Raw genomic sequence first — 15,064 nt, forward strand, 5'->3', positions numbered from 1 at the left:
ATTCACACATCACCAGTGAACACATCTCTTCTTCAGTGCTCTGACAGATGCCTTCGACAGCAGCTCCTAGCTTAAGTTAACATTACATCATTCAACTCTATCTATCTATCTATCTATCTATCTATCTATCTATCTATCTATCTATCTATCCACTCCTGTTCTAAGTGAGTGACAGAGAGTGACTTGCAATACACTTTGAGGTGACACACACTCAAGTGGCCTCTAATTGCTTTCACGTGGTATTTTGTTCTTCATTATAGTGCTTTTGGCATGTAGGATCAAACAGAAGGTCTGTTTGTTGCTTTACATCTTCCAGTAACCTGCCCATGTGGGGGCTGGCTGACTGTGACTTTTGTAATGTATCATCTGGAGAGCATGCATCCAAACAATCCAAGAGGAGACAAGGAGCCAAATCAATATTGGGAAAAAGAGAGAGTTTAGTTGCTCTACCTTGGTTAGAATTCAGATGTTGCTGATGTGTTTTCTTTTCTTTCTTTCTTTTTTTTCAAACTGAACACCATCCCTCCTTCATTGGCTAGATTTGGTGAGGGTGGGGTCTCATCACTGGCTGGCGTATTAGTCTTTTTTTTTTTTTTTGTCACAGCTCTCATTCTGTACAGGAACAAAGAAAACAGAAGAGTTACGGCAGAGCAGAAGGTTTGCGGTGCTCTGGTTTGGATTCTGGTCGGCACACAATGTCTCTGCCGAACCTTCCTGCGCGCCACACAACTGTGCGGAGCGACTTGAGTGAGCACAGCCGCCCCGCTCCGCTCTCCTCAGCACCAAACAGCTGCTCCTATAAGAGCATCAGGTGAAGCGCTCTAGACGTGAGTTCATCTCCCTCTTCCTCCTCCTCCTCCTTCTTCCCCCCTGTCGTTTTCCGGGCGGCACCCCATTGCAAAGCGGACCCGCGGCAGGTATGAGGAGGGGATCTGCGCCCTGACGCGCTCCTGCTGGACCCGGTGAGAGGAGTGCGGACTAGTATGAGAGCGCAATGGCTTGGTGCGACCGTGGGGTTCAAACGCTGCTGGCCACCGTGGGCGCTTTCGCCGCCTTCAGCCTGATGACCATCGCCATTGGCACGGACTACTGGCTCTACTCTCGGGCGTACATCTGCAACAGCACCAATGCCACCGCGGACGAGACCCAAACGCAGCCGAAAACCAAGAAGGGCGACCTCACACACTCCGGACTGTGGAGAATCTGCTGTATAGAAGGTAAAACTGCACTCACACGCGCCAAAGTTGAGGCAGACACTGAACAGTTGTGTTGTTTTATCACTTAATACGTGATTTTATAAGAAGTATGTGATGTGCGCATCTTGGCTACCTCCGTGCGCACGGACACCTGAGCGCACAAAGGAACCCACAGCCTTTGCTCTCACCGTTTGTTCAGACTCGGGGGTCGTTGAGTTCACAGTAAGAAAAACACGCACAGTGACATCGAGCTGGAGGAGCCGAATTTCCACGGCAGACTAAAAGTCTCGTTAATACACATAGTGAACTACGCACAAAGTTGCGCACTAGCAGGAAAACGCACGGACGGACGTCCCGTGAAGCGCAAAACAACGGCACACAATGGTGTGCGTGCCAACTGTTACATGGCATTGTTCACACGCGCATACACACACAGGCGCGCACGGTGCACACGGCTGCGTTCCCGTCTGCAGCGATGCCAAGCTGGCGCGCGTCTGATTCCATTCACTTAAAGGGCGGCCACTGTCAGGAAATTTGCGCGCTATGATTCCACTTTCATTCATGTCTTCATTGTATCCGAAGCTGTTGCTTGGCAACATCCTTGAAATCGCTATGGAAACGTGCCCGTCGATTTAAAAATAGATGACTCCGAGTTCACTCTATGTCCAGAGGAGAAAGGTGGAGGGGATTTTTTTTTTAAACAGTGAAACTAAAAAAAAAACAAAACAATTTTTCAAAGGGTCTTTAATGCGACTCAAATATGTTTCATGCTGTGTTCTACACAATGGAAACGAGGATGTGACCGAGTGACATCTCCCTTCAGAGGCAGCAGACAGACACTCATTCACTGATCCCCCCCCCCCCACCCCCCCCCCACACCTCCACACACACCCTAACCACCACCTCACACTGACCACCTCATGACTTCTCGCCTCTGCCCTTATGACTTCATGTGACTTGATGACTTTGTTAATGTCACAAACATCTGTTAGAGTAAAGACCCAGACATAGTGGTGAAGGCAACATGGTAAAGTTTTCATGTCTTAAACACCCTAGAATTGACAAATTCTCATGATGTGCTGACTTCATTGTGCAGCAGAGACTGATTGGACTGCTTATGAAACTGTTACTTAAAACAGGATAAATTATTATATTGTTACTATTATCATTTTAAAATTGAAAACAGCAGAAAAATGCTTTTCCTAAATTTCCCAAAAAGGTTTGAAAGAAGGTTCTATGTTTTTTTTTTTTGTCAACGTTTACACAGACAACAGTCCTTTTTTTTATTTCCTTACAAAAAACCCACTTTTTTGAGACACATTTTCAAGAGGTCTCACTGAAATGCAGCCGCCTCTCTGTTGAGAGCGAACCGACACTCGTCCCGCTTGAGTGATGGTCGTGTCAGACACAGATTCCAGCCTTTCTGACACTTGTAGCCCACAGCGAGTCGAGCTCGGCTTGGGCACCTGTGTGGAAAATGAAAGAAAAATGATACGGCATAAATCCCTGGGAGTATGATGAAAGTGGATGGGGGGGGGGCAAACTGATTCTGATGAGTAAGGGGCCCCGTCTTTGAAGCGTCAGATTCCCTCTCGCTCTCCTGTGTTTTTTAACGAGCGGAGCAAATGATTTGTCGGTCTGCCCGCCGCGTCGTTCTGTTTCAGTCCTGCTCGTCTGCTTAAAACTACAAGATGCTGGCCGGTGGCTCTGTTGTCATGGAGACTCATGAGTACAGAGGAAGAGACAAGAAAGTCGCCCCCCCCCCCCTCCACCCCCGCCCCTCCCTCCCTCTTCTCTCTAACCCACTCCCATCCCCCCCCCCCCCCCCCCCCCACCAAACACAAACACACTCCTGTGGCCATGATGACAACTCTCTGGATTATTGACAGGCCCGGCCTGCTGTATATCACAGTTTACAGGGAAAACAGCATCAGCGAGCAGATTGCGCCGACAACACTTTGCTGTAACACATTTAGCGGCAGTGCTCCTACCGCCGCTTCCTCCCAGAAAAAGACTGCGAATTGGCTCCAGTGCATTCTTTGAAAGTGTGGACTCTGCCTGTGGTGACATTTCCAGAGCAAACAGGGGAAAAAAACAAAACACCTAATGATGCTACTTTACATCGAGGTCAGGGCCGCTGTCCTTCGCCAGTTCCTTAGCAATTTTTTTTTAACAAGCATTTTGATTTTTTTTTTTCCTTTTCTCTCTTACTTCGGCGTCTGTTTGTTCCCACACATGAATGCTTTGAGGCCAGAGGTGCACCTCATTTGCATCAGAATCGGCAGTGCGTCAGAAGCCGTCGCCTTTGCACAACCCGCCCCCCGGTAAATAAAACCGACCCTGACAATGAGAAATGACCGTGTGACTAATCCAGTCAGTCTGCTGTGTATTTACAGTGAACGTGGTGACAAGGAGGTCGTTTTTCTTCGGGGGTTGGAGATTGCAAAAGAAGAAGCGAGGCGGAGTTTGGTTAAGTTTGGCTTTTTTGAGGGTCACAGGCGACCTTCGGCAAGGCTGTAATTAAGGCTTCACTCAGAAGCCGTGCGTGGGCACTAATTAGCAAGCAGACCCCAATATTCACCTCGCTAGCTCTGCTCTCCTCTGGTCTGTGTGACGTGTTTGCCTCCTTTGTTGTATTAACACTCACTGTTTTATTGTTTTAATGTTGTTCCGTTTTCTTGTCGTCTCTGAACCTCAGATATTCTCTTTGCAGTCGCATAAATCATCAACAACGTGCTCATGTGAATTCCTTTAGTACTCCTTTGGAAAATATATCTTATATTAAATACACAGAGCACTGAAAAAAAGTCATTTTAACTAAGATTTTGACATTTTCTAAAGTTTGGATGAGACTTATACTGCCTCTGTTTTTGCATGCTAAATTAAAAGTTAGCCTCTAGCTAGCGAAAGTGACCACAGACAATTGAGCTGTGAAAAATGAACGAGTCAAGTTCCAAAAGATGCATTCCTGTTTTTAGAACTCAGCTTATCTCCAAAATAAGACTTCACACTGTCTCTTTAGAAAAGCTAGGCTGCTGTGCTGCGTCTGATTCCAGCCACTGTGCTTGGCTAAGCTAACTGGCTAAAGCTGTTTGCCGGGTGTTAGCCTATAAAAAAGTCTGCACAGACTGTAATTATTTGAAGAGAGGACACTTTTAAAGAAAGCTACATTTCTAACTGCATAAAGATGAAAGTTAATTTTAAATGTTTTCATGAACTTACACAAACAAACAAAAAAACAAACCCTTGAGATTTAGGTACTCTCCTTGTGTGAGCCTATGAGACCGTTGATAGGAGTGGAGGAAGGAATCGGCATTCGGAAAACTTATGAAGGAGAAAACAGGAAGAGAGAAGCAGCCAAATCAACAGTCTGGCACATCAGAGAGAGAAGGAATCCTCTGGCAAGCTCATCAACACCAAATGTCCTGGAAGACCAAAGTCAGAGACAAAACTGTACCATCATAGCATTCCGTCCTCGGGGAGCTTTAAAAAGGGATTTAAACGTGGTCTGGCCTTCCTGCGAAACCTTTGAGATTAAACCGAGGCTGCGGAGATGACAGCGCGTGACCGTGTGAGTGCAGCTGGGTCACATGATGGCACGGCTGCTGATGAATGTCGTAGGACGACGAACAGTGAAGTGTTATAACTTGTGCTCAGACTCAGCCCAGCGCTGCTGCAACAGATCGATGCTCTGCCCAAACACGGTTTGAAACAACCCACAACCTTCTACCTTTTTAGCCACAGTTATTTAAAATCTGAGGTTGCCGCAAGGTTAAAAGGCAAAAAGTATCTAAATGGTTCCATAGTTTAGATGAGCACAAGGAATATTCACCTAGGCAGACAAGTGAGGGATGAATAAAAAAATAATTTCTCCGTTATCAGAGCAGCCATCTGGGTTGCATTTGCCATTCAATATTTTTTTGTGTGTCTTCCGGGCTGCAGTGTGACAATTGTCTTAATTTGTGCTCGAACAATGAATTAGTTAAAAAGCTATACAGCGCAAAACAACAGGCTCCACGGTCTGCTAGATCTGAGATTTCCTGCAATGACACACACACACATACACACAGTCTACCCCCGGCGCTGCTGCGTTTGAAGAAACTGCTGCCTGGCGACAATTTAATTAACCAACTGCCAGTCATATCAGCCCCGAATCACTGACGTCTTTGCCAAATTGCTTTTCCCTTCATCCTCACTTGGGCTCGGCGGGGGGAGAGGATGAAGATGAAGAAGAAGAAGAAGAAGAAGAAGAAGGAGGGAACGAAAGAAAGGGCTCCAGGAGAAGGAAAAAAAAAGAGAAATCAGAGGGGCTTTGTTTTGATTACACGGACGCCTTTATAGTCTCACTCCCCTGCTTACGGAGTTATTAAATGTACGTGTCAGTGCGTCTCTGCGCCCGTGTCTGCGTTTGATAGTGAGTCTACCCCCCCGTAACGGCGCCCTCTCTGTTTACAGCTTCATAAAACCTAATCATCCCACCTGCTGGAAGCCTCGCAGGCGCCGCTCCCACACTCGTTCCACGCGCTCGCACTCCGACTCGCTGCCAGCAGCCAGGTTTTTTGTTTTTTGGCTGTTGGATCTGGTGCGTGTCGGCAAATGCATTCGCTGAAATTTCAGCTTTTTTACGTTGACTTTTTTCACGAAATTTCAACTTTATTCACGAAATTTCAGCTTTTTTTTTTACGTTGACTTTTTTCACAAAATGTTGACTTTATTCACAAAATTTCAGCTTTTTTACGTTGACTTTTTTCACAAAATGTTGACTTTATTCACGAAATTTCAGCTTTTTTACGTTGACTTTTTTTTCACAAGATGTTGACTTTATTCACGAAATTTCAACTTTCAACTTAATTTAAACTTAAATAAAAATCTCCTTCCTATAATATTTTTTTCTTTTCTTTTGGCCCTAATCCTCTTTCGTAGAGCTATCACTTGAGATGCTGTAGTGCGGAAGCTTAAGGCCTTTTACCAAATTACAACCCGCCCCCCACCCCTCGCCGTGGGGCCACCGCGTAGCTCCGCCCCTGGCAATATGCAATATCAAAGTCGCTTTTGATCGGCTTAATCGTCGATCAATTTGCGGAGGCGGGGGGAGAGGGGGGGGTGCGGGAGATCGTTATTACCTCGCTCCCGCAGAGTGACGACTCGACGAGACGCCGCCGCCGCCGCCGAGGAGGCGTCCCTCATTGGCTGCGTTCATTCGGAACAATAACGCCGCGTGCCATCCTGTTGTTGCTGCCGGCGCTGCATCTGCACGCTTCGTATACCTACACGTGTCCGTGCAGACCGGCGGACCCCCCCCCCCTCCGCTCTCCCCCTGCGCGCGCGAATTGTTGTTCAGGGGCGGCAGATCCCGGTTGGGGTCGTGTGTTTGCGCGCGCGCGGGCTCGGCAAGAGGCGTCTCTTAATTGGCAGGTATCGAAATAGATGTCACAGGCATCCGCGCAAGATTGTTTATGTAAATGAGCTTATTAAAGGACTAACAGCCGTTGCCATGGAGAGCAGGAGGAGGAGGAGGAGACGCTTTGAGGCTCCGGCGAGGTCCAGGGAATCCATTATTTCCTGCGTATTGTGTTTCAGATGCTGTGTTGCGGATTAATGCTCAATCTGCAACAGCACGTTCTCTCCAGTTAAAGGGCCATTCCTTAAATTTAGAAAGCCCATCTCTGTCTTTTTTAGCTTCTATCCAGCCGATTTCCCTGCCTCTTCTCCCGCTCACCCTCCTCTATTTACATGCTGCGTCCATCATTCCTCTGTCGCCCGCAAGCATGTTGTTTCATTTCCTCGCACCTTCTCCCACCTCCTCAGTTAATCTCAGCCTCCCTCGCCCCTCCCATGAAGTCAGCGTTGGGCCTTTATTTCATTTCATAGAAGATCAATCTGACAGCCCCACACGCACGCACGTACGCACACACCGAACTGATAACTGTCACTCATAAATCACCGGCTCCACCCCCCCCAGGGGTCTCCGCTTGTAATCAGATTCCCAATCAGCTGCAATATTGTCTTGTATTTCTTCCATTGTCTCCCCCCCCGCCCCTCCCCCGACACACACACACACACACACACACACAGGAGACAAGACAGAGGCGTCAGGTTGGCTGAGGTCTAGACCAGAGCAGAGGAAGCAGATTATTGTCCGAGTCAAAATTAATGGTCACATTTGGGTTCACATTGAGGGGGCTTGAGACGGAGAGGGGGGACAGACACACATACGCACCCACAGCCAACACAGACGTACTGCCGGAAACAGATGCACACAATAAAAACGTGCCGTGAGGCCTGGATGCAAAATATTTAGTGAATAATCAGCACTTAGCAGCACAGCGAAGGTGCCTATATTTGTTTTGGCCTCACGCATTTTTAGTTAATCAGGATCACAGGTGTGTGTGTGTGCGCACGTGTGTGTGTGTGTGTGTGTGAGGGGGTAGGGGGTATTTTCTATGCAGACCGTGCTCCCACATCACTGCCTAGAATAGTCCACAGCCATTTTTTCCCCTCCCATTAGTGACTAGACACAGAAAATTTGTGCTCCATTTCCACCAACTGATTTGACTCCAATTAATTTGATGTCCCTTATTAGGCAGCAGACCTAGTTAACGCAAGCGAGCGTGGCCTTAAAAGCAGCGGCGGAGGCGGCGGCTGCACCGACAGACACTGTGGCTGCTGCTGACACGTCGGCAGCCTGTGGAAATGGAGTTGACAGGTGTCTGTCCGCTGTCGCCGTGGAAGTGAGAAAGGTTGATATTTATACGGTGGTGGGACAGTCGCACCCTCCGCTGTCCGTTTGACCTTTCGGGGCTGTCAACATCTTTCCAGGAAGCTCCATTTGGCCAGCAATCATACTCCTCTGCGGCATTTCTGCTCATCTTGATGGAAGCAGCTGAGCTAACAGTCACTTCTTTGTTTTCTGTCACTTTTTTTTTAAACCAGTGTGCAGCAGTCTGCTCATACTGTATGATTACCTCGATTTAACAGCCACAAAAAAACGCTTTAGATTTGGAGCTTTTCAAGACGGATGATCTAGTTTTTTTTAGACTCTGAATCTTAGCCCTGCAACTTTTTCTTTGCGTGGGTCAGTTCCTCCCTTGCACACCTCATGTGATATGCAAAGCACCGTGTTGTCATTTAAACTCACACTTTTTGCCCTGTGTGAAAGAAATAAGAAAGTTCCAAAAAAGTCAACTCATCGAGCGACATAATTTCCCTCAGCCCCTGCCCAAAAAAAATTACAGGCAAAACATTCCTAACAATAAAAATGAACTCGTTTTTTTTGTCCCCAAACTCGCCGCCAACGAGCAATAAGCGCGGCGCCATTATGAATGCGAGCGGCATTATGCGAGGAATTAAACGCTTCTGACTCAAAACTGTAAATTACTCCCCTCCTACATACAACAACAAATGCAAATGTAAATATGCTTCGGCGCGACCAAGTGCAAATGAAGCGTAGCCCGGCCCACCTGCGATTCTGACAGTGCCGCTTCGCGCAGAGTATTCACAGCCCAAACGGAGAGTAAACAGGCGGGTAGCACTCGGCGGCACCCAGCACATCCATTAACCCAACCACCCTCCCCCCCTCTCCCCTGACACCCCTTTCCTCTCCTCGCTCGACAATCACGTTGTTTGGACACCGGCTCAATTACAGCCCCCCCACCACCCACCACCCACCCCTCCCCGCGCATTAAAAGCTTCCGACGCTAGCTCTTTAGCTCTGCTGCTCTCTAAGTAGGCTTGTTGTTCCTTCCCCAGCACTCCATCATTCACATGAGCTGAATTATGACACGCGCCGCAGCCCCCTCCAATCCCCTGTGGGCAATGCAATCTTAATCCCCATCAGTGTACACTACACGCTTCTTCTCACAGCGAAAAAAAAGGAAAAAAGAAAAAGCTAGCCGTCACGCTGGCGTTTTTTCCGTTCTTCAATATGTGAGCTATCGACCGTGAAGCGGACAAAGATTAGCGAGTTATTTACCCTTTTGCCTGTATTAACTTGTAAGTATTGGACTTCATAGTATTAAAAGAAGCTCATGGCAAAGGACAGCGTGCATAGGAAGCAATACAGGCTGAGGAAAATCCTCGATCCATCCGCCTGTGAAAGTTTGGCCATCTTGTTCTGCTGGAGAACAGGTCTACTCCTCAATCATCTGAAAGATGTCTTGTTCAAGGTCCTTCAAGATGTTTCTTGTATTCTGTGTCAGTATCTCTGCTGGATGTCATGGCCCCTTAAGAGACTAAAACCTCTTTACAAGAAATTGTTTCAGTGCTTGTTAAGTTAAATATATCTGCACAGGTTTTATTCTTTTTCACAAGTAAAAAAAAAAAAAAAATCCGTTTGCAACTTTGAATTTGCACAGTAGCTCTGACTGTGAACTCCCCGAAACTGCCAAAAGTCAACCCTTGACTTCTTTTGCTTTCTCAGCTCGATCATGTCTGTGTGAAACACACAGCTCCCTTCTATTGTCATAAAGAGGCGCATATATTTTTCCAATAGCTCTCCCTGGATCATGACAACTACCCTCCAAGAGCATTTTGGAGCTGCTGTCTCTTTCTAACCGTGTGGAAGATTGAACAAAGCATCACTTTTGGCAGGAAGTTAAAGCAAAATTTTTGTGTGTGTCAGGCTGAAAACAGAGGGCACAATATGATGTTTCCTATAGGGGGTTCTTTGATTGTTTGTATTCTTTTTATAAGTAATTTGGCAAGCCTTCTTCACTGAGGCCCAGAAGGAGAAATATCTTGACGTAATTACTTGATTATATGGAGCCAATATTTCATTCAAACACTCCCAACATTTCGTCTTCCGTAAGTTGTGTTAAATATCACTGACAGACGTGAACAGGAGGAAGAAGACGGAAGCTCCCCAACAGTTTTTAGGTGTGCTGAGCGCTGGTCAATGGCCGCATAGCCGCGGCCAATCAAATCCATCAATGGAATTAACGACTTGCGTCGGTTTTAAGAGCCGTCTTCAGAAAAGACAAACCACTTTGTTTATTCTGCGCCGCTGATTGCACTGATGTGTGTGTTCAGCTAAACGATTCCCTCCCCAAGTCCATTTTCTACAAGTGAAAGGTGCATTTTAAACGTCCCCGTGAGGAAACCGTGAGTGGTGCGGTGACAGGAAACTCCCCACTCCATCACTCACTCACTCACTCACTCTCAGTGTGTTTACAGCCTTTTCTGCCTCTCAGCCCAACAACAAGCCGCGACGACGCGCTCCTCTTCCTTATCGCAGACAGCAGCACAAGAGCGTCTTACTCCAGTGGTTCAGTGGAAACAGGTCAGTGCGCAGGGAGCGACTGTGGCTCAGACTCCTGCAGCACCTGCACGCCATTTAGCCAGCTGGAACCACGAGTCCGGCCCCCTCTTCCACGTCTCACTGGCCAAAAAATAAATCCCGTCTTACTGCAGCCTTCAATGGCCGATTGATGCAGATTTCTTTATCCTCCTTATCGGTTGAACGTCCCGTGAACCAACCCATGAACATATCTGTGATGTTTTAAGTAATTCTTTTTCTTCGTTCATACAGGTATTAATCAAGGCAGCTGCTACAGAATCAACCATTTCCCTGATGACAATGACTACGACACAGACAGCTCAGAGTACCTGCTGCGTAAGTGCTTCACACAATCTGCTTCACAAACCCCAACCCTAAATCAAGGTGTTTTTCAGCAAAGAGAAGTTCAAAGATTAAAATGACAAAGTTCCCCCAGCTCTCTTTGCAAAGATTAAGGCTAGCTTGACACAAAGTGAGGATTTTCAATTAGCAGCAGGGCCTCATTTCTGGCAGAATCAATTCAGCATCTGCCGAATATGTAGGGAAGAACAAAGGCGACTGATCAAAGAGGACCACGTCCAAACTCAGTCCATTAGTCAGAAAAAAAGGCTCATTCGACTGTAAAAGTTGAATAAGCCTCATCCAGCCTCGGTAAAATGGCAGCGTGATTCATTCCTGGGGAGGTGATAGTCGGTGAGAGCCCTTGTTAAATCCTGCAGCTCATTAGCATAACTTTGTCACAACAAGGCCCCCAAGGATAAAAGATAATGGAGTTTTCACAAAAATGGACAGTGAGAGGAGGTGGAGAAGTGAGTGGATGGAGGGCTCAGCGGGGTAATTAAAATTCAAACAATTTAGTTCCGGTAAAAGAAAAAAAAAAGTGTCAATCCAAACCAATGCAAAGGTGTGGGAAAACTAAATTTGCATGGGTTTGTGAATCCTTCGAAACTGTGGATTGATAGCCAGTTGATCATCATCCAACCACTCAGTCAAAATGAGACGAGTCTTGTCTTGTAGGTATCGTCCGTGCCTCCAGCGTGTTCCCCATCCTCAGCACCTGCCTGCTGATGCTCGGCGGGCTGTGTGTCGGTGTGGGCCGCGTCTACAACAAGACAAACAACGTCCTCCTCAGCGCCGGAATCCTCTTTGTAGCTGCAGGTGAGCGGGAAGAGGAGGTTGTCGGCCTCCCAATCAGTGCAGGAAGTGAAGTCTGTCATCATCAACGGTGCAATCCCAGAACTATAGAGACCTCATTATTGATGCTGATGACAGCCTTGTAATCCTTGCGGAAAAAAGGTCGATGGGAAAAGTCGTCGCTTGATTGGTCATTGTTAGTCCTGATTCACCGTGTCTGTCTCTGCCCCCGTCAGGTCTGAGCAACATCATCGGCATCATTGTCTACATCTCCAGCAACGCCGGCGACCCAAGTGACAAGCGCGACGACGACAAGAAGTACACCTACTCCTACGGCTGGTCCTTCTACTTCGGCGCCCTGTCGTTCATCGTGGCCGAGACGGTGGCCGTCCTCGCCATCAACATCTACATCGAGAGGAACAAGGAGGTCCGCTGGAGGGCCCGCCGCGAGTTCATCCGCTCGCTCTCCTCCTCCTCGCCCTACTCCCGGATACCCAGCTTCCGCTACCGGAGGCGGACGTCCAACGCCAGCTCGCATTCCACCGAGGCGTCGCGGGAGAACTCGCCTGTGACCATTCTGAAGGGGGCGCCGTCCTCCAGCGGGGCCCTGGATGAGTTGTCCATGTACGCCCTGGCGCGGGACAGCGTGACGGATAACACGTACAGCCCCGAGCACGAGGCGGCCGCCGAGTTCCTGCAGGTCCATAACTGTTTCCCCAACGACCTGAAGGACGGGGTGAACCGCAGGACCACGCCGGTGTGACCGAGGCCAGGAGGGGGGGGGAGGACTGAAGGCCGACACGGCCCACCAGGAGGAAAAAGAGGGACAATCACGGAGACTAAAGAAAAACAAAGTCAGTCATCGCCTGCGTTTTTGAGGCCGTCCGAGCAGCTTGGAGTCACACTGTCCGTGCCGTAGCCCAAGCAAAATTAGTGTTCTTCAAATTGAGCGACGCGTTGCTCGTCGGCGTAATGATCTCTAAATGTGTTGGGAGAGTCTGAGAGCTGAGCGCTGAGACTTGCCCGTCAGCGGTGTGTTCTACCTGTAAAGTATTTAACATGGTGCTAAACAAGATGTACTCTTCAACTTGAACGTGTTCCACTTGTGCGTTGCAATCTCTACGAATTTTGGCCCTCTTGGCAGAGTCTGTACTGTGTCCTCGTACCCAGTCTGGTCTTGCCTTATGCTGTAGTTCTTGTTTTGATTGTTTGGGAAATGAATTTGAGAACTTTAAAGGCCCAGTGTGTAAAAATTAGGACTTTCTAGTGGTAAGAAAGCTTATATGTCCATGTCTCCTTAATGTCCCACCAGATTTCACATCTTTTCTTAACCAGCTGTGATGTGATGGCTATACCCCCCCCACACACACACACACACTTCATCTGTTACGAGGCTATTCGTGCTTATCATAAGTGTGAATGAAATGAAATCGCAGCAGTTGTTTAATTTTTTTTGGAGACTTTTTGCCCACTCCCACTTCTCATTTTTACCCCTTAACCCTCGGCCGCGAGTTAAATGAGGATGTTGCTTGAAATCTACCCCGACGAAATTCAGGAACATGTCAAGCCATGAGTAGCAGACCTGCTGTGTTTGCACCAGCTGCTGTTTAGTTTCGACACTTTATCCAACCCTTTAACCTTCATCAGGAAAAAAATTGGTGACCCGCAATGCCCAAACATCAATTGGCAAAAAGGGGGTCTTTTTGCTAATTGACGTTTGTGTGTACTGGGTGCTAAATGATAGGGGCATGTGTATATGTATATACATATATATATATATATTTCTAAACTCCATTTCCTGCCAACAGATGCCTGTCACACACTGGGCTTTTAAATGCCACCTTTTTCGTGAAAGAGTGGTTGACAGCTGCTGTGCTTGGCGACGCTGTGGCATCAAGCGATGAATGTCTTGCCGCTTTGTCGGCAGCGCACCGACACAAGAGGTCCCTCGCTGGACCCGATCCATGTCTGACATTTGCCGGCGGAGCACACACGCGTCGCACGCGTTTTTCCCACCTTTTATTGACTTCCATAATCGCTTTGTCGTCCTTCCATCACATCCAAAGACGGATGTGACATCGCCCTGGTGCTTGTCACAAGAGGAGAGAGAGAAAGAGGGAGAGTTAGAGAGTGAGAGAGATAAAAAAAAAAAAAAAAAAAGAAAGAAAGAAGGGGGTGCCCGAGAAACTGTTGAGAGGAAAAAAAAAAAAAGGGACCAGGTCGGGACTTCCTTTCACCCAGGATGAAGCTTTGCCATTCTGGAGTGCCAAACAGATAAGGATCAGAGAATATTTGTCTGTGTGTCACACACTCCCCTCCCCAGCCCATCTGCTCGCCTTTTCAAACAGAGGACTCAGACAGAAGCAGAGGGAGCTGTCGGTCCGCGTCCCCGAAGGATTCTGCCTCTCATAACCCAGCATGTGTGTCTGCTGTGTGTGTGTTTCACGTGCATGTCATTGTTCTGCCTGTCCGTCAAAGCTCCTTTCTTTTAGTTCTCTCAGGAAATGCTGTGCTGTTGGGTCAGAAGTCAGGCTTGGAAATGGACCAGTGAGGAAGATCAAAAACCCTGCTGATTTTAAGGGGAAAGAGGGAAAAAAAATGAGATGCTGTAAATGTATTTAGTCAATGCTGTGAGTGTTCGCTTGAGCTCCAAGACCCAGCTGGGCTTTGACTGTCGTTCTTTTTTTTTCTTCCTGTCAGTCTTAGGGCTAACTCGGTCGCTTCCGGTGTGACTGCCGACCACAGAATTATGACCTGACTTTTAGTTAGCGTGTATAATATTCCATTAGAGGTAGAACTACAACGCTCATGTTATAACAAAGCCATCAGTGCGAGTCAATCTGAGTGTAGAACTTTTATATGGACGGAGGGCAGAAACCCAGATGTGTTTGTTTGTAATGTAAAAGCTGTAAAGATGTATGTTGACATACAATAAAAAAATCACAAAAAAGAGGAAAAAAATATGACACTTGATGTGCGAAAAACAAAAAAAAAGATTTAAAACAGTTATTTTAGTACTATGCGACTTCCCAAAAAGAATGTGCGATCCTGCATTAGTCGTCCAGCAAATTCTACTATTTTCTCTTCAGATGAATACACTCCAGTTTTGTTGTTATCAGGTCAATATACTCAATATCGTGTTTTGTAAGGTGAAACAGTGCAGTATAAGGACACGCATCTGCATATACAGACTTATGGCTGACTATCGTTGTGAATTAAGCACACTCTTCATTCTCGAGAAGTTTTCTGTGAACAGTTTGAACACATTTAAGAGGATTAGACGAATTTCATAACAAGGCGCTCGGATGGGCGAAGGACAGACGGATTTGTTTGTTGTATCAAATAAACTCCATGCTGAGAGACAACCGTTTGCTCACATCCTGGATATTGATTGAAGTGTGCCTTTGTTTTTATTTACTATTTATGTCAAAAAAAAAATATGATTACTTTGATTTCAAAT

At 47.1% G+C, this 15,064-nt stretch overlaps 1 protein-coding gene across 1 annotated transcript; it reads left to right on the forward strand.

Annotated features, from left to right (window-relative positions):
- The first annotated feature begins 634 nt into the window (after positions 1-634).
- On the forward strand, positions 635-12,432 carry LOC142886902 (voltage-dependent calcium channel gamma-4 subunit-like). Its single transcript, XM_076024159.1, has 4 exons — positions 635-1,217; positions 10,723-10,806; positions 11,488-11,628; positions 11,841-12,432. The coding sequence occupies exons 1-4, from the start codon at positions 995-997 to the stop codon at positions 12,365-12,367; spliced, it is 975 nt and encodes a 324-aa protein (XP_075880274.1). The 5' UTR covers positions 635-994; the 3' UTR covers positions 12,368-12,432.
- The last annotated feature ends 2,632 nt before the right edge of the window (positions 12,433-15,064 follow it).

This window comes from Nelusetta ayraudi, unplaced genomic scaffold (assembly GCF_046127955.1).
Source record: "Nelusetta ayraudi isolate G7.1 ecotype Tasmania unplaced genomic scaffold, CSIRO-AGI_Nayr_v1 ptg000016l, whole genome shotgun sequence".
In the NCBI taxonomy this organism is placed as follows: Eukaryota; Metazoa; Chordata; class Actinopteri; order Tetraodontiformes; family Monacanthidae; genus Nelusetta; species Nelusetta ayraudi.